The sequence below is a fragment of the Prionailurus bengalensis genome, chromosome X (assembly GCF_016509475.1).
Source record: "Prionailurus bengalensis isolate Pbe53 chromosome X, Fcat_Pben_1.1_paternal_pri, whole genome shotgun sequence".
NCBI classification, from domain to species: Eukaryota; Metazoa; Chordata; class Mammalia; order Carnivora; family Felidae; genus Prionailurus; species Prionailurus bengalensis.
Window position 1 is genome coordinate 71250028 of NC_057361.1, and position 18324 is coordinate 71268351.

Genomic DNA, 18324 nt, shown 5'->3' on the forward strand with positions numbered 1-18324 from the left:
CTGTTCTCTCATCTCTTCACTGCAGTGTTTCATCATGGAAACCCATGTCGGTGCATATAAATCTCCCTCATCTTTTTTGGTAGATCTATCTATACGTCTCAACATTCCATTTGTCTTAAAATTGTGTTTGTATCTAATGCACATATAAGAGGAAAAACTCAGGAAGAATATGCACACAGCTGTGAACAAATGTTACATTGGGGGGAGGAAGAGGATTTTCTTTATATAAGTTGATTGATTTATTTTTCTTAAGTGTAGGTAATACTTAGCAAAAAAAAAATCTAAGCAAGAAAGTCACAGTTCTAAAAAGTTTTATAAGTTTATGTTTATATAAAGTGTAATCCTGGAAATCTCCCAAAACCTCTTTAAATCTTTAAAAATCAATAGCTATTGAAATTACTTTAACCATAAGGAACAAAAGGGTGGGGAAACAATAGAAAGAAGGAATCAGAAGATTTTTAAAGGGAAAAAGATATGAAGGAAAGTATCAGCAGCCTTTTCTTCAGTGTGTTTGTAGTTCATTTTTAACTTTATGTTTCTACCAGAAGAGTATTATTCTCTGGAGAAATACATTAGTGCTTTTTATTTATGACAGGAGAAAGCACCATAAACATTTGAACAAAAACACTAATTTCATAGCATCTTAAAATCTTATTTTCTCAGTCAACTGTTTATTATCTCAAAACTATCTTTCCTGCTTCTATTAAAAAGACATAGTTTTAAATTCACATGTTACAGTGTGAATGCAAACTATACATTTTTAAGTATTTTTCTAAGAGCAGTTTTAGGTTCATAACAAAATTAAGGGGGAGGTAAGAGATTTCCTATACACACCCTGTTCCCACACATGCTTGGTGTCTTCCATTATCAGCATACCCCACTAGAGTGGTACATTTTTTGCAGTTGATAAGCCTACATTGACACATATCACCCAAAGTCCACAGTTTACATTAGGATTCACTCTTGGTGATGTAGTAACTATACATTTTTTAGATTTTTACATGAAGCAAATAATTTTTCATGTAAGATTTAGAAAATGGGGCTTTGTGTTGTATGATCTAGAGATTTAAATCTGTGATATTGATTCTGTCCTGAGTGTTCACATAAAATACCTGACATAATTTTTTTAATACTTGTTATTTTACCTTTTAAAAATATAACTTATTTGACTCACTTCTTGTTTTAATTAGGTAACTGGGAAAAAGGCATATACTATAAGCCAGCAAATTTATGAAGCAGTTAAATCATTGTGGACAAAAAACAACAAAAAAGAGTCACTCCCTAAACCTAAAGAAAGAACTAAGGTACAGTTTAAATGAATCAAAAAGGTAGACATTGAATTTTCTTGGTTGGGGTGGAGATTGGCTTATAATGGGAGTCCTGGACAAAGTTCAAGGGTAGAATGAAAGGAGATGAAGAAACATAATATCATTGCATGCTGTACATTTGTAGTATGTTTTATTGTTTTAGCAATATGATTTACTTATGAAGGAAAAATCTTTTTGTTAAACAGATAGAAAACTCTGGTGAAATAGAAATATCTGCAAAAACAACTCACAACCTGAAATTTTCAGTGCCTTTGTCAACAGAACTCATCTTTGAAACAAAGACAGAATCGGAATCTACCTCAGGTTTGTTGGAAATAATTCAATTTTGTTTTCCTTCTTTTCTTAAATAATTTTATAGTATTGTTAGTAGTAGTTTGAACTTATTTTTGTGCTTTCTTCATAAATGTTTTTTCCTATAACAGGAAAAACATAGTAGTCCTATATATAGGACTACATACATATATATATATATATATATATATATAGGACTACATACATATATATATATATATATATAGGACTACATACACACACACACACACACACACACACACACATATATATATATATATATATATATATATATAGAACTACATACATATATATATATATATGTAGTCCTATATATATATGTATATATGTAGTCCTATGACTACATATATACATATATGACATAGTCATATATATATGTAGTCCTATATATATGTTTCCTATAACATAGTAGTCTATATATCTTTTTAGATAATGAGATACTTGGGTACTTGGGACTCTAATTGCCACATAGTTCATAATACCAATCTTTGCATATGGGAATATAGAGTAGCACTGGTGGGTTGGATGAGTGAAGCATTTAAATCACTCTATAAATGTGAGCTTTGTGGTGAGGTGGAGGAAAATGTGCCTCCTAATTACATATGCACCTAATGTAGAAGATTCCAATTTATAGACTATGAGTCAAATCTACATAAAAGAAATATTAGCTTTCCATTTCTTATGTTGTATACCCTTGTCATTCTTAGTTTCCACCATCACTTTTATTTAGTTTAGATACCAGGAAAACATTCAGCATGAAATAGTGAAATAACACCAATTATAATACTAAGAACGTTTTAATATTAGATGCTGGCAATTAATACTTTGTAGGGCCACATAGTGATAATTATACTTTCTAGGCAGATACTACCATGGTTTTATTGCAATCATTAAAAAGGCAACAGAGTGTTTAGTACCATTTGAGGGGTGTATTCACATAAACTCACTACTTCCTGGGTTGCACAGGATTGTCTCTCTGTACAATGTGAATGCTCATTGTTTTATTACAAAGGAAGCAGGACCAACTCAGAGATAAGGAAGTAGGAAGTAATGATAATATGTGCCATATACTGATCACCTACTGTGGTGTAAAGAGCTATAAATATAATATGTTATTCTCACCCAAAAGCAAAACAAAACAAAAAACTCTTGTGTACATGTAATTATGACCATTTCATGATGAACATATTCAGACTTAGGAAGCTTAAGTAACTTCTCCAAAATCCTATAGCTTATGAGTAGTAGAGTTGTATTTATAGCCTGGATCTTCCTAACACCAAAGTCCAAACTCTTTCTATTGTGTATAGATTATCTCATTTAAAACCAGAGTTTAGTCTCTGATTTCAACTGTCTTCTCTATGTTAATCTTTATAAAAGCTGTCACTGAGTAACAAGCCTGATAAGAGTTTTACTGTTTTATTATGTCACCTCTCAATTCCAATCTGATGATTTACAGTATTTATTTTTGTTATTATTTAATTTCAATTTTAGTATAGTTAACAAACACTGTATTAGTGTCAGGTGTACAATATATTGATTCAACACTTCTATACAACACCTTATGCTCATCACAAGTGTGCTCCTTAATCCCCATAAACTATTCATGCATCCCCCCCACCTAGCTCCCCTTTGGTAACCATCAGTTTGTTCTCAGTAGTTAAAAGTCTGTTAGTTGGCGTGTCCCTCTTTCTCTCTCTTCTTTTTTCTCTTGGTTATTTGTTTTGTTTTCAATTTCTATATATTGAAATCATATGATACTTGTTTCTTAACTTCTACATATGAGTGAAATCATATGGTATTTGTCTTTCTCTGATTGACTTATTTTGCTTAGCATTATACTTTTTATCCATGTTGTTGCAAATTGCAAGATTTCATTCTTTCTCATGGCTAAATAATACTCCCATTGTATGCACACATACACCACATCTTTCTCCATTCATCCATCAATGGACACATGGGCTGCTTCCATATCTTGGCTATTGTAAATAATGCTGCTAGAAACATAGGGGTGCATGTATCGCTTTGAATTAGTGTTTTTGTATCCTTTGGATAAATACCCACTAGCACAATTGCTGAATCATAGGGTAATTCTATTTTTAACTTTTTGAAGAACCTCTATACTGTTTTCCAGAGTTGCTGACCCAGTTTGCATTCCTACCAAGAGTGTAAGAAGGTTCCCTTTTCTCCACATCCTTGCCAACACCTATTGTTTCTTGTGTTGTTGAATTTAGCCATTCTGACAGGTGTGAGGTAATATCTTATTGTAGTCTTGATTTACATTTCCCTAATAATCAGTGAAGTTTACCATCTTTTCATGTGTCGGCCATCTCTATGTCTTCTTTGGAAAAATGTATATTCATGTCTTCTGCCTAGTTTTTATTGGATTATTAGATTTTGGGGCATTGCATTTTAAACTCTTTAAATATTTTGTATACTAACCCGTTTTCAGATATGTCATTTGCAAATATCGTCTCCCATTCCATACATGGCCTTTTGGTTTTGTTGATTGTTTCCTTTGCTGTGCAGAAGCTTTTATTTTGATATAGTCCCTATAGTTTATTTTTTTTACTTTGTTTCCGCTGCCTCGGGAGACATATCTAGAAAGAAGTTGCTACAGGCAATGTTGAAGTTATTGCCTGTGTTCTCCCCCAGGATTTTGATGGTTTCAGGTCTAACATTTAGGTCTTTTAATCCATTTTGAATTTATTTTTTGTGTATGATGTAAGAAAGTGGTCCAGTTTCATTGTTTTGTATGTGGCTGTCCAATTTTCCCAACACCATTTGTTGAAGAGACATTCTTTTCCCATTGGATATTCTTTGCTGCTTTGTCAAAGTTTAATTGACCATACAGTTGTCAGTTCACTTCTGTGTTTTCTATTCTGTTCATTTTTTATCAATGTGTCTATTTTTGTGCCAGTACCATACTGTTTTGATCACTACAGTGTTGTAATGTAACTTAAAGTCAGGAATTGTAATGCCTACAACTTTGCTTTTCGTTTTCAAGGTTGCTTTGGCACTTTGGGGTCTTTTGTGGTTCCATAGAAATTTTAGAACTGTTTGTTCTAGCTTTGTGAAAAGTGCTGGTGGTATTTTGATAGGGATTGCATTAAATGTGTAGATTGCTTTACGTAGATATTTTAAGAATATTTGTTCTTCTGATCCATGGCATGGAGTGTCTTTCCATTTCTTGGAGTCCTCTTCAATTTGTTTCATCAGTGTTTATAGTTTTCTGAGTAAAGGTCTTTCACCTCTGGTTAGGTTTATTCCTAAGTATCTTATTGTTTATGGTTCAGTTGTAAATGGTATTGATTCCATAATTTCTCTTTCTCCTGCTTCAGTCTTTTTTAAAAGTTTTTTTTTTTTTAATGTTTATTTTTGAGAGAGAGAGACAGAGCATGAGCAGGGGAAGGGTAGAAAGAGGGGGAGACACAGAATCCAAAGCAGGATACAGTCTCCGTGCTGTCAGCACAAAACCCAACTTGGGGCTTGAACTCGGGAATGGAGAGATCATGACCTGAGCTGAAGTTGGACGCTTAACTGACTGAGCCACCCAGGCACCCCTCTTCTGCTTTATTCTTGGTGTATAGAAATCAACAGATTTCTGCATGTTGATTTTGTATCCTGCAACTTTAATGAATTCATTAATCAGTTCTAGCATTTTTTTGGTCCAGTCTTCAGGGTTTTTTTTTAATTTTATGTTTTATTTATTTTTGAGAGCAAGAGAGACAGAGCACGAGCAGGGAGGGGCAGAGAGAGAGAGGGAGACACAGAATCCATAGCAGGCTCCAGGCTCCGAGCTGTCAGCACAGAGCCCGACATGGGACTCAAACTCACAGACTGCAAGATCATGACCTGAGCCGAAGTCAGATGCTTAACTGACTGAGCCACCCAGGCGCCCCTTTAGGGTTTTCTATATATAGTATCATGTCATCTGCAGAGATTGCAAGTTTTACTTATTCCATGCCAATTTGGATGCCTTTTATTTCTTTTTGTTGTCTGATTGTTATAGCTAAGACTTCCAGTACTATGTTGAATAAAACTGAGGGTTGACATCTTTGTGTTATTTCTGCCCATAGGGGAACAGCTCTGTTTTTTCCCCATGGAATATGGTATTATTAGCTATGGGTTTTTCATATACGGCCTCTATTATGTTGACGTATGTTCCCTCAAAATCTACTTTGTTAAGGGTTTTCATCATGAATGGAAGTACTTTGTCAAATGCTTTTTCTGCATCTATTCAGTTAGTTCAAAATTCCTATTTCTTCCTGTTTCATCCTTGGTAGTTTATATATTTCTAGGAATTTATCCATTTCCTCTAGGTTGTCCAATTTGTTGGCATATAATTTTTCATAATATTCTCTTATAATTTTATTTCTGTAGTGTTGGTTTTATTTCTCCTCTCTCATTTATGATTTGATTTATTGGACTCCTTTCCCTTTTTTTCTTGATAAGTCTGGCTGTACATTCATCAAGTTTATCAGGTTTTTCAAAGTACCAGCTCCTGGTTTCATTGGCCTGTTGTATTTTAATTTCCATATCATTTTTTCTGCTTTAATCTTTATTATTTCCTCCTTTTTGTTATTTTTAGGTTTGTTTTTTCATTCTTTTTCTAGTTCCTTTAGGTGTAAGGTTAGGCTGGTCATTTGATATTTTTCTTGCTTCTAGAGATAGCCTGTATTGCTGTATACTTCCGTCTTAGAACCACTTTTGCTGAGTCCCAAAGGTTTTGAATTGTTGTGTTTTTATTTTAATGTGTTCCCATGTATTTTTTTCTATCTTCCTTTTATTTCCTGGTGAACCATTTATTGTTTAGTAGCATGTTCTTTAACTAAACTCCATGTGTTTGTGGTCTTTCCAGATTTTTTCTTGTGGTTGACTTCTAGTTTCATAGCATTGTGGTCAGAGGAGATGTATGGTATGCTTTAATCTTGTTCAGTTTATTGAAGCTTGTTTTGTGACTTCATATGTGATCTCTTCTGGGGAATGGTGCATGTGCACTTGAAAAGAATGTGTTTTCTGCCACTTTAGGATGAAATGTTTTGAATATATCTGTTAAATTCATCTGGTCCAGTGTGTCATTCAAAGCAATTGTTTCCTTGTTGATTTTCTGTTTAAGATGCTCTATTGATGTAAGTGGGATGTGTTAACATCCCCTATTATAATTGTATTATTATCTTTTAGTTTCCTTTATGTTTGTTATTAACTTTTATCTATTTGGGTGCTTTCATGTTGGGTGCATAAATATTTAAAATTGTTCTGTCTTCTTGTTGCAATGTCCCCTTTATGGTTATATAGTACCCTTCTTTGACTTTTGTTACAGTCTTTGTTTTAAAGTCTGTTGTGTCCAATATAAATTTGTTCGACATCCATTTGCATGATAGATGTTTCTTCATCCCCTCACTTTCAATCTGCAGGTGTCTTGAGGTCAAAAATGAGTCTCTTCTAGGCAGTACATAGATGGATCTTGTTCCTTTTTTTGTTTTGTTTTTTAATCCTTTGACACCCCATGTCTCTTAATTGAAACTTTTATAGCATTTACATCCAAGGTAATTATTGATAAATATGTATTTATTGCCAATATATTATCTGTTTTTGTGGTTGTTTTGGGAGATTTCTTCTGATCTTTTCTTTTCCTTCTCTCTTCCATGGTTTGCTGGTTTTCCTTAGTGATATATTTGGATTTCTCTTTTTTCACTGTGTATCTATTACTGGTTTTTGATATATCATTACATTAAATTTGTATATAACATCTTTGGCTTAAGATGTCTATAGTAACTGATGGTCATTTAAGTTTGTACCCATTCTTTTTTTTTTTTTTTTTAGAGAGAGAGAGGATGAATGAGCAGGGGAGGGGTATAGAGAGAATCTCAAGCAGGCTCCACACTCAGCGTGGAACCCAATGTGGGGCTTGATCCCACAACCCTGAGATCATGACTTGAGCCAAAATCAAGAGTCGGACACTCAACCAACTGAGCTACCCAGGCGCCCCTGAACCCATTCTAAATTCCTCTCTTCTCCATGTTTTAGGTATATGGTTTCATATTTTATATCCTTAAATTTTGTGAGTTCCTTGACCGATTTTTACAGAAATAATCATTGTTCCTGCTTTTGTGTTTCCTACTTGTATACTGTCAATTTTGGTCTTTCCTTTCCACTCTAAGAGCTCCCTTTAGTATTTCTTTCAGGGCTGGTTTAGTGGACGCAAACTCGTTTAGTTTTTGTTTATCTGGTAAACTCTTTATCTCTTTTTGGATTCTTAAAGCCTTGCTGAGTAGAGTATTATTGGCTGCAGATTTTTCCCACTAAGCGCTTTGAATATATCATGCCACTCCCTTCTGGCTTGCAAAGTTCATGCTGAAAAATCTCTAGGTAGCCTTATGGGGTTTCCCTTGTATGTAACTGTCTACTTTTGTCTTTCCACTTTAAAATTTTTTTCTTTACCACTATATTTTGTCATTTAATTATAGTATGTCTTAGTGTGGGCCTGTTTTTATTTATTTTGTTGCAGGTTCTCTGTGCCTATTAGATCTCTATCCTCCCCAGATTAGGGAACTTTTTAGCTATTATCTCTTCAAATACATCTTCTGTTCCCCTTTTTCTCTCTTCTTCCTCTGGTATTCCTATAATGTGAATATTCTTCCTCTGGTATTCCTGTAATGTGAATAATATTACTGTTGATGGAGTCACTGAGTGCTCTAAGTCTATTCTCATTTTGTATAATTCTTTTTTCTTTCTTTTTTTCAAGTTGATTACTTTCCATTATTCTGTCTTCTAGGTCATTAATTCATTCTTTTTACAGCATAGTGTTAATTCCATCAAGTGTGTTTCTCATTTTGTTTATTGAACCATATAATCTATACTCTATTATTCCTGTTTTAAGGAATCTCTGTTTTAAGAGTCTCATTGATGCCTTCCACTCTTCCCAATTCCAATGAGTGTCTTTATGATCATTTATTTCAATTCTCTATTAGACATGTTACTTATATCTGTTTCACTTACCTCTCTGGTTGTCATCTTGTATTGTTCTTTCATTGAGGACAAAACCCCCTGTCTTCTCATTTTGTCTAACGTTCTGTGCCTGCTTCTGTGTGTTAGAAAAGTCAGCTACATCTGTTCTTGGGAGTAATGGCCTTATGAAGATGTCTTTTAGTGCCCTCTAGTATTGTGTTCCCTGTTCTCCGGGGCCTGGTGTTTCCAGGAGTGTCCTGCCTGTGCTCTATTACTATGTCCTGGCCACTTTATCCTTTAGGACAGTTGTCTGCAGAGGCTCTGTTTGCCTCTTGTGGGCAGTGTTTGGTCCCTGGTCTGACTGTGGCGAGTTTTAACTAGGTGTGCTCTGGTGTACTTGTGAAATGAGACCTATCACCACCACTGCCAGAACTGAGGACCTGCAAATCTCCCGGGTTGGGAGACTTAGTTGGGTAGGGGTTGGGGCTGGTCTTCTGGGGGAGAGGGCCCTCTGCTCTGGGACTGAGGCAAGTATGCCTAGGAGGGGTACTTCCACCAGGTGTGGGGGCATGGCTTGTTATAAGTAAGTTAGGTAGTGAGTGTGGGGGATGTGCTGGTTTCTGCATTTGGCTCTGTGCATGTTGAGGGGCCAGGGTTTGGGGAGTTGGTGTCTGTCAGTTCCTTTGTTTCTGGAAGAGTATTTCTGTCTGTGAATGCTGCCTCTCTTGAACGGGCTCTGAGATGAGCAAATAACCACTGCACTGTGTGCCCCAGGTATTCTTCAGATTGTTGTTTCCACACTGTATGTCCACAAGCTGTTTGCTTTGCCTTCTCTCCAAGAGCAGCTCCAATGCTTCCAGGCTTTCCTTGAGCCAAGCCCACTGACCTTTAGGACTCAGGCTTTAAACCACACTCATTGGAAGCACTCCTAAAATTTGGGCCCTCTCACTTTCCAAGACAGTTTGCTATGGGGATTCATTTTCCCTGTGCACTCCTCTGTGTGTTTGTCACCCTTCTCTGAGACTGCAACAACCTGCCCACTGTAGTGGTCACCATCTATTTTTCTTCTAAACCTCGTCTCCACACTATGTACTTTCTTTAGTGTGGTCTTCTCTCTACCTTTAGTTGTGGAGTTTGTTCTTCCAGTCTTCTTGTCAATTTCTGTGGTATTTAGGATTATTTGACAGTTATCTAGTTGTATTCATGGGTTAAGGTAGGCCTAGAATCCTTCTACTCTGCCACCATCTTCTCTGTTTCAGGATGGTTTGCAGTTTTAGACTCTTTTTTTTTAATTTTTTTTAACGTTTATTTATTTTTGAGACAGAGAGAGACAGAGCATGAACAGGAGAGGGGCAGAGAGAGAGGGAGACACAGAATCTGAAACAGGCTTCAGGCTCTGAACTGTCAGCACAGAGCCCTATGCGAGGCTCGAACTCACGGACCATGAGATCATGACCTGAGCCGAAGTCGTACGCTTAACCGACCAAGCCACCCAGGTGCCCCTAGACTCTTTCTGATAATCCACAGTTGATCATATTCCCACAAGTATATAATATATCCCGTCAGCTTTCTAAACACCTGTCAATTTCAGAGTATCTTTGTAGAGATGAAACACATTACACCTTAACAGTGGCACTGAACTGTCCCTAGTCAATGTTTTTTCTTCACACATCTGGATTCTGGCACATTTTACCCACTTGTAATGGGTAATGTATATGAAAATCATTCAAAGTTCACATGTAGAGGAGCAAGATTTGCCAGTACTATTCATCCTTATTCCTTATCATATATCATTCAGAGTTGATTATACAGAATACTTTTTGGGTTCACCATTTTGACATTTCACATGCAATCCTAAAGGTCCAAGACATGGAATACAGTAGTAATTAGGAGCACAGATTTAAGAATAAGACCTGGATATGAATCCTAGATCCAACGTTTGCTAGTTCTGTTACCTGTGGCAAATTATCAAATATCTCAAGCCTGTCCCTTCATCCATAAATGGGAGATAATAATAGTGTTTTTCTCACGTAGTTGTGAGGATTAAATGAGATGTTGCATGTAAAGCACAAAGTACAATGTCAACCACATGCTAAGGTCTCAGTGTGTTAGAAAATATCATTATCATTTGCCTAGAGTAATTAGCCATTTTGCTGATAAACAAGATTATTTCCATTGAGCAAAGTTTGGGAGCACATTATTTAGCTAGAGAGCCTAGTCATAGCTACTACTTACCACCGTACAGACTATGTTGGGTATACTATTCAATTATATGTTGTGGCTCTGAATATGAGTTCATTTGTTCTCTGTCATCCATATACATTTATAATAAAAATTATGTTATTTTAGGAATAACAAATTAGGAAATTTGGTTACATGGACCTCTGAAATCTGATGAAAGCAGAATGAAATCTCTCTCATTCTCACAAGATTAATGTCCCTCTAAACCAGAGGTTGGCTGACTATGGCCTTTGTGCTAAATCTGGCTCACCATCTATTTTTGTACCTTCCACAAGCCAAGAATAGTTTCTACAGGGTTTAAATGGTTGAAAAAAATAAAAACATTCTAAATAAATAAAAAATACATTTTTTGAAAAGAGAACATATGAAATGTAAGTCTTAGTGTCTGTAAATAAAGTTTTATTGGAATACAGGTCCACTCGTTCATTTATATATTGACTGTGGCTGCTTTCATACTACAGTTGCACAATTGAGCAAAGGAGACCTTACGGTTTACAAAATCAAAATATTTACTCCGGCCCATTGCAGAAAAAGATTGCTGATACTACTTGTAGAAGGATGAGGTGTGCCATAAATACACGACTCATCTCCCCCTCATAATATTTGCCAGATTTTCTATGGGACAAGAGACTAAATAGCTAAGCTCCAAACATCTGAAGGGCAAAACCAAATTTCCTAGTCTTTTATAGCAAGGGAGACAGAAACTCATCAGGCTCTCAATCAGCACCTTTGGAGTGCTATACCTGAAGAAAAGAGAGGAACCAGAGGTTGAGTGACTCTTATTAACACTGCAACTCAGCTCAGTGTCTGGATTAAGATGATAAGTACCTTACCCTTCCTTAAGAGGAAAAGGGTCACTTCTCTGGTAGAAGATACCATGCTTTCTATGTCCACCATATAAACAAACAAAATATTAGTCATGCAAAGAAGTAGGAAGATGTGACTGACAAACAAAAATAACAGCAAACCCACAGGTGATCTAAATATTGAAGTTAGCATAAAAGGACTTTAACTGTGATTAATATGTTAAATAGAAAACAAGAACAAAATAGATGAAAAAATGGAGATTTTCACAGGAATTGGAATCTATTTAAAAAATCAAGCAGATATTCTAGAAGTGAAAAATATAGTACCTGAAGCTAAGGACTCCTTGGATGGATTTAAGAGCCAACTGTGTAAAAGAGGTCAGAAGTAATGAACTCAGATACAATTCAATAGAATATAGCTAAAGTGAAGCAAAGAGAGAAAAAAGAATGAAAGGAATAGAACAAAGGGTGAGAAAGTAACTTGCAGTGACTAGTATATTTAAGTATTTCAATTACTGATGAGCTGAATGCTGAATATGATCTCAAATTTATACAAAAGAAACAAAAATTGAATTTTTAACAATCTTAACTTCACTCAGGAATTTATTAGTGATCTGTCCCACTTTTTGGTACCTAACTGCTTGAAATATAAATGAGATAATATGTGAACTAAGTTATCAGTGAATAGATAACACCTAAGGGCTTTTTAAGGCACTAATTTATTTTTATTTTATAACTTTAAATATCTTTACTTTTTCCTGTTTGTTGTAATGCCAGCTCTTTTTTTAAAATGTTATCTTATTATTTGAGAAAGAGAGACTATGAGCAGGAGAGGGGCAGAGAGGGGGGTGAGTAGAGAATCCTGAGCAGTCTCTGCAGGGTGAGCCCACAGAGCCTGATGTGGGGCTCGAACCCACAAAACTGTGAGATCATGACCTGAGCTGAAATCGAGAGTGTGACACTCAACCAACTGAGCCACCCAGGTGCCCCACACCAGCTCTTTTTTTTTTAAAGTTTTATTTAAATTCAAGTTAGTTAACATGCAATGTAATAGTAGTTTCAGGTGTACCGTATAGTAATTCGATACGTCCATATAACACCTGTGCTCATCACAACATGATACCACCAGCTTTTTAAAAAGTCTTCTAAACAACTTTATGTATAAAAACAACTTTTTATGAAGGATTAAAAATATGATAGATTGCAAAGAAAAGGGTTAGGGGATTGAGATTCAAGAAGAGTTTTATGACTGCTAATCCTTTGGGAAGACAGGGAGCCCTTGATCAGCTCAAGGGGTGAAGAAATTTCTAAGAGCAAAAGATGTAATCCTTAATTATTCAGAAAAGCAGATGAATCTTTTTTAAAAGGCAGAAAACAAGTGACCTACATTAAGTGGTTCTAAACCAGAGGGATCCATGTTACAATTACTGAAGTTGTTTTTTTTGTTTGTTTGTTTTTCCTAAAATTCATTCTGCCTAAGAATTATAAATTAGAATCTCCAGAGGTTAGGCAGGTGGATTGTAGGAAAAGCTCCAAAGGCATTTCTCTATGCATATTTCTTGCCTGACATAAGGTATGGATAAATTAAAATTTTGAAACTTTTCAACAGATTTTGAGAGACAGAGATCCAAATGCAAAGGGGCCTTTCAAACTTGGGTGAGCTGAAGCTTTGGCTGGACTGTAGACAAGAATATATATTAAGGAAGTAAGTAGAAGTGTTAGAGAACTTAGTCAACTAATGGGCATTGTTAAGCAAATTAGGCACATTCAGACTTATATAATTATTTGTCATATGCTTACTATATTATGTCTGATAAGAAGAAAACTCTCTTAGTACACTTTTCACTCATACTGAGCAAAGGCGGTGGTTAAAGATACAATGAGAAGGGAGCAGGCAGAACCAGTTTTTTAACCTTTTTTGTGTGTTATGGACCCCTTCTCAGAATAATGCTTTCAAATGGATAAAACAAAATACATGGTAATATATGAGCTCCCTTAAAGTTATTTAACAACAGTATCTAACATATATAATAAAAGCCATAGTTTTAAAGTTGTGCTAAGTACAAATATTTCAAGATACTTGCAACTGCAGCATGATATGAAAATATTTATGATTTCTATTAGTGACAGAATCTAAGGTCATGCTAATACTGTTGTGGTTTGTTACCTTCATTCATTATTGAAGAAAATGTTCATTTTCAGTCGGAGGTTAATGAAAATAAAGACACATTTCCTACATTTAAATTCATAGGTAACATGAACTTTATCCACAGACCGCCAAAGGGACCCCATGTTAAGAATTTCTATCCAGGGGCGCCTGGGTGGCGCAGTCGGTTAAGCGTCCGACTTCAGCCAGGTCACGATCTCCCGGTCCGGGAGTTCAAGCCCCGCGTCAGGCTCTGGGCTGATGGCTCAGAGCCTGGAGCCAGTTTCCGATTCTGTGTCTCCCTCTGTCTCTGACCCTCCCCCGTTCATGCTCTGTCTCTCTCTGTCCCAAAAATAAATAAACGTTGAAAAAAAAAATTAAAAAAAAAAAAAAAAAGAATTTCTATCCAAAAAAAAAAAAAATTACTGTCCTATGGAGAACTGTATTAGTGTATGGATAGTGATTACTTATGATCTTTTTAATATATGTGGTGAAGTTATATATAGATATATCACACTTTATGAAATAGAAAAAGTTTCTTAAGAAATAGGCATAAATGATTGTATGTAAATCTATTTCTCCCCTTTGTTTTTATCATAAAACTATAAATTAAATTCCTCTATGGGAAAAAGATATATTTCCCAAATGTAACAAAATTATTTTAAAATAAATCATTTTGAAAAACATTTAAAATAAAAACAAGTTTCTGAAAAAAATTAAAATTTTATAAAGTAAATATAAAAATAGTTGTTTCTTGTCTACTTGCCATGCCCAGGTTGTTATATGCAGAACTTTGTATGTATTATTATACTGAATATTAAAAATAATTGTGTGACATTGTTACTGCTCTAGCCCCCTTTTTACAGGAGCCAGGGTTGTTGTGTTAGAGAGTCAAACTAACTTGGATTCAGTCTTGGCTCCACTTATCAACTAAGTGAGATTAGTCAATTTTCTTGACCTCTCTAAATTAAAATGTCCTTATCTGTAAAACAAGGATAATATAAAAATATCATCTGTCTCATGGTGGTAATATGAGATAATGAATGAAAATAATGTAGTATCTTGTCTGGCACAATATCCGCTTATCAAGATCATCATTGGTCCACATATTGCCAACTCTGGTACATTTTCAATCTCCATCTTATGCAGTCCATCAGTAATTTTTAACACAGAAGATTACTCCCTCCTCGTTGAAAGAATCTCTTCACTTGGCTTGTCGGATACCACTTGCTCTTGAGTCTCTCACTTCACTTGACTGGCTGTTCCTTCTCAGCCTTCTCTCATACATTCTCCTAATTTTATTTAACTAAAAAAATTGGAGTATCCACAGGGCGCATTCATCAAAGGACCTCTTCTCTGATGCTCTAGATGATCTCATAGTCCTGTAATTTGAATGTCACATATAAATTAGTACTATAAAATTTATAAAGCAGCCAAGGCCTCTCCTGAGCTGTAGAGACTCACATTTCCAAGAGATTACTCAACATTTGTACTCAGATATCTAGTTAGCAATACAAATTTAACACATCCAAAACTTGGCACTTCACTTGCCTTTCCCATGCTTCTCCCACATTTTTCCCTATCTCTGTAAATGTCAACTCCATCCTTCTAGTTTCTCAAGTTAGAGTCTCTCTCACATAGCATGTTCAAACCACTTAGGAAATTCTGTCCATTCTACCTTTAGAAGTTACCCAGAATCCAATCCCTTTTCACCACCTCCACAGCTACTGGTCTGCCCGCTTCCACCCTTATTTCCCTATAGTCTCTTCTCCCCACAGACAAGAGTAATCTTTTAAAAAATACAACATCATGTCACTGCTCTGCTCAAAATTGTCCATCTAGCATTAAAATAAAAGAGAAACACTATAGCTCTGTGTGGCTTAGCTTTCTTTTGTTTTCTGATCATATCTTCTATCATTCTCACTGTACCCACAATCACCACATCTTACCTAGTCTGTTCCAGCCATATTGACCATGTTGTGTTTCCTCAGACATGCATCAGGTCCATTATACTTGCAAGGTATTTTCCTCCAATATCTACAGGGCTCACACCCTCACTCACCTCCTTCAGTTCTTTGCTCAGTTATCACCTAACTAGAAGGCCACCCTGTTTAAAATTGCAAATCACTCAAGCACTGTATATGCCCCTCCCTGTTTTATTCTTTTGCATAACACTTACTATCATCTGATATATCTTTTACTTAATTTATTATCTCTCTTGCCCAACTTAAATGTTAGGTCGATGTTGACAGAGATTTTTCTTTTATTCATTGCTGCATTCCCAGTACCAACAATAAATTTGTGAAATGAATGACTAATTTTTTTTTCATTTTAATACTTTATCAGGTGCTACACAGTTTATGCCTGACCCCAAGCTCATGGATCACGGGCAGTCCCATCCAGAAGATATAGATATGTACAGCACTAGAAGCTGAAATAGTCTGCATAGAGAACTACAAGATGTGTGAAGTTGAAAATAATGATGAAAAAATCATGTAAAGGGTAACTGTGATACATAGAATATAACCTAAACCAAGTTTTTCCCATACATCTTCTAATGTAGTGTACAGTTTGACTAATCACATAAGTGATTAAAACACAAACTGAATTCAATCCAAACAATATTAAATGATTGACAAAGAGGCAGAAGTAGAAGTATTGGGATGCATTTAATGATTTTTAGCGGTGTTTACAAAAATAGACTAAATATATAAACACTGATGAGACTAAAATCTGAGCAAATATGTATGTGGGCACATAAATATTTATACAGATACACATATATATTTGTTTTACCTTTTTGAAACTAATGTCAGCTAAATTAGAATATTGTGTGGAAGGATGTGTTCCCCACTTTTTCATTTCCCAGAGCTGGAATAAAATATTCATATTTTATGACACTTGGACTTGGCTTCATCTCTTTGTTTTATTAATGTTAACTCCTCTTAAATGTACAAAAACACCTCTATTTAAGAAGACCATATTCTACAAGAAACCCCAGTGCTGCTTAGCAATCTTACTGGCTCCTTAGGTGGTTTCCTATTCTGTTCTTCAGGAGAGGTACTACAAACCTTTTATTCTCAAGTCTCCTGTACCCACCAAAGATGACTGTCTCCTATTACATACAGGGAAAAAAATTAGCTATTAGACATGACCATTTTCAACTTCTTCTCCACTACCTTCAAGACTTACCTTTTTTTCAGCCATATACCCCCCTCATTAAGGCTAATATTTATTTGTGTTCCTGATCTCATTCTTTCCCATGTTTTCCAGTACCATATTCCATCCTGTTTAATCTTCAGTCTTTGGTTTCTCTTTTCATTTGTTTCTTTTCCTCAGTCTCTAAATAGCTTCAGATAGTCTTTGTCCAAAAACAACAGTAAAATTAAAAGTTTATTTATTTATTTTGGGAAAGAGAGAGCATGCGGGGTGGGGCAGAGAGGGAGAAAGGGAAAGAGAATCCCAAGCAGGTTCCACACTTTTAGCGTGGAACTCAGTGAGGGACTCGAACTTAGAAACCATGAGATCATGACATGAGCTGAAATCAAGAATCAGACATCCAACCAACTGAGCCACCCAAGCACTCCAACAAAAACCTTTCTTTGACCCTGCCTCTACTTCTCAAGCTATCTTTCCTTTCTCTTTTCTATAATTTTCATACTTCATAAAAAAATAATTAGTGTCACTTTCTTCTTCAGTTTTGATTCCATACTAACTTGTGATCCCTGGCCTCTATACCTATTTGAATTTTCTGGAATTATTGACTCTTGAACACTCCCTCCTTGAAACTCACTCCTCCCTTTTCTCTCTGTTATTCCTGCTTATCTTGTCATTCTTCATCATTCTCTTGCTCTGAATCCCGTAAATGCTGTGGTTCTTCAGGTTGCATTCCTAGTCATCTTTTCTCATTTTATGTGATCTCTCATTTTCATTCAACATACTTCACTGGCTTCAGCCACCATTTATATTTCCTTACCATTTATATTTCCAGCTCCCATATTTCTCTAGAGCCATAGACCTATTTTCTAGTTATTTATTATTGCATCTACCTTACATTCCATATATATCCCCAATGTGAATATGCTTAAAACTAAATTGTCTCTACATCTCTCTTATTTATATGTTTTTCAAATCCACTCTACATTCTCTACTCTTCTCTAATCCTTGCTCCCGTTCAAGTTTTCATCATCACCTTCCTGGATTGTTACAATAGCCCTCCATCTGCCCTTCATCAGTCTTGCTTTCTGTCACTTTAGAATGTGTTCTGTTTGCAGGTAGCAGTAAACCAGTTAACAGTAGCTAAATATAAGAGTCTATTTCAAGTATGGAATTAGACAGTACAGGGTTAGTTCAGTAGCTTATTAGTGACATCAAGAACCTAAACATTTTCTCTTTCCACTCTGCTCTTTAGTATGTTGATTTGTCACCTTATATTCATAAAATGGCTGTTGTTTCTCTGGGGAGCACCTACACATTCAAAATAGGAAGAAAAATTAGGATAAATGTACTAGATGATTCTGACCCTCTATTATCAGAAAAGTAA

The 18324-nt window shown here is 35.5% G+C and overlaps 1 protein-coding gene across 2 annotated transcripts in view; it reads left to right on the forward strand.

Moving 5' to 3' along the window:
* Positions 1-16676, forward strand: part of APOOL (apolipoprotein O like) — a 102895-nt gene extending 86219 nt beyond the window's left edge. For both annotated transcript variants that reach the window (XM_043571259.1, XM_043571258.1), the window contains 3 exons: positions 1191-1304; positions 1514-1631; positions 16128-16676. In XM_043571259.1, coding sequence (XP_043427194.1) covers positions 1191-1304; positions 1514-1631; positions 16128-16216 — 321 coding nt within the window. In that variant the 3' untranslated portion in view covers positions 16217-16676. The remainder of the gene's footprint in view (positions 1-1190; positions 1305-1513; positions 1632-16127) is intronic.
* The last annotated feature ends 1648 nt before the right edge of the window (positions 16677-18324 follow it).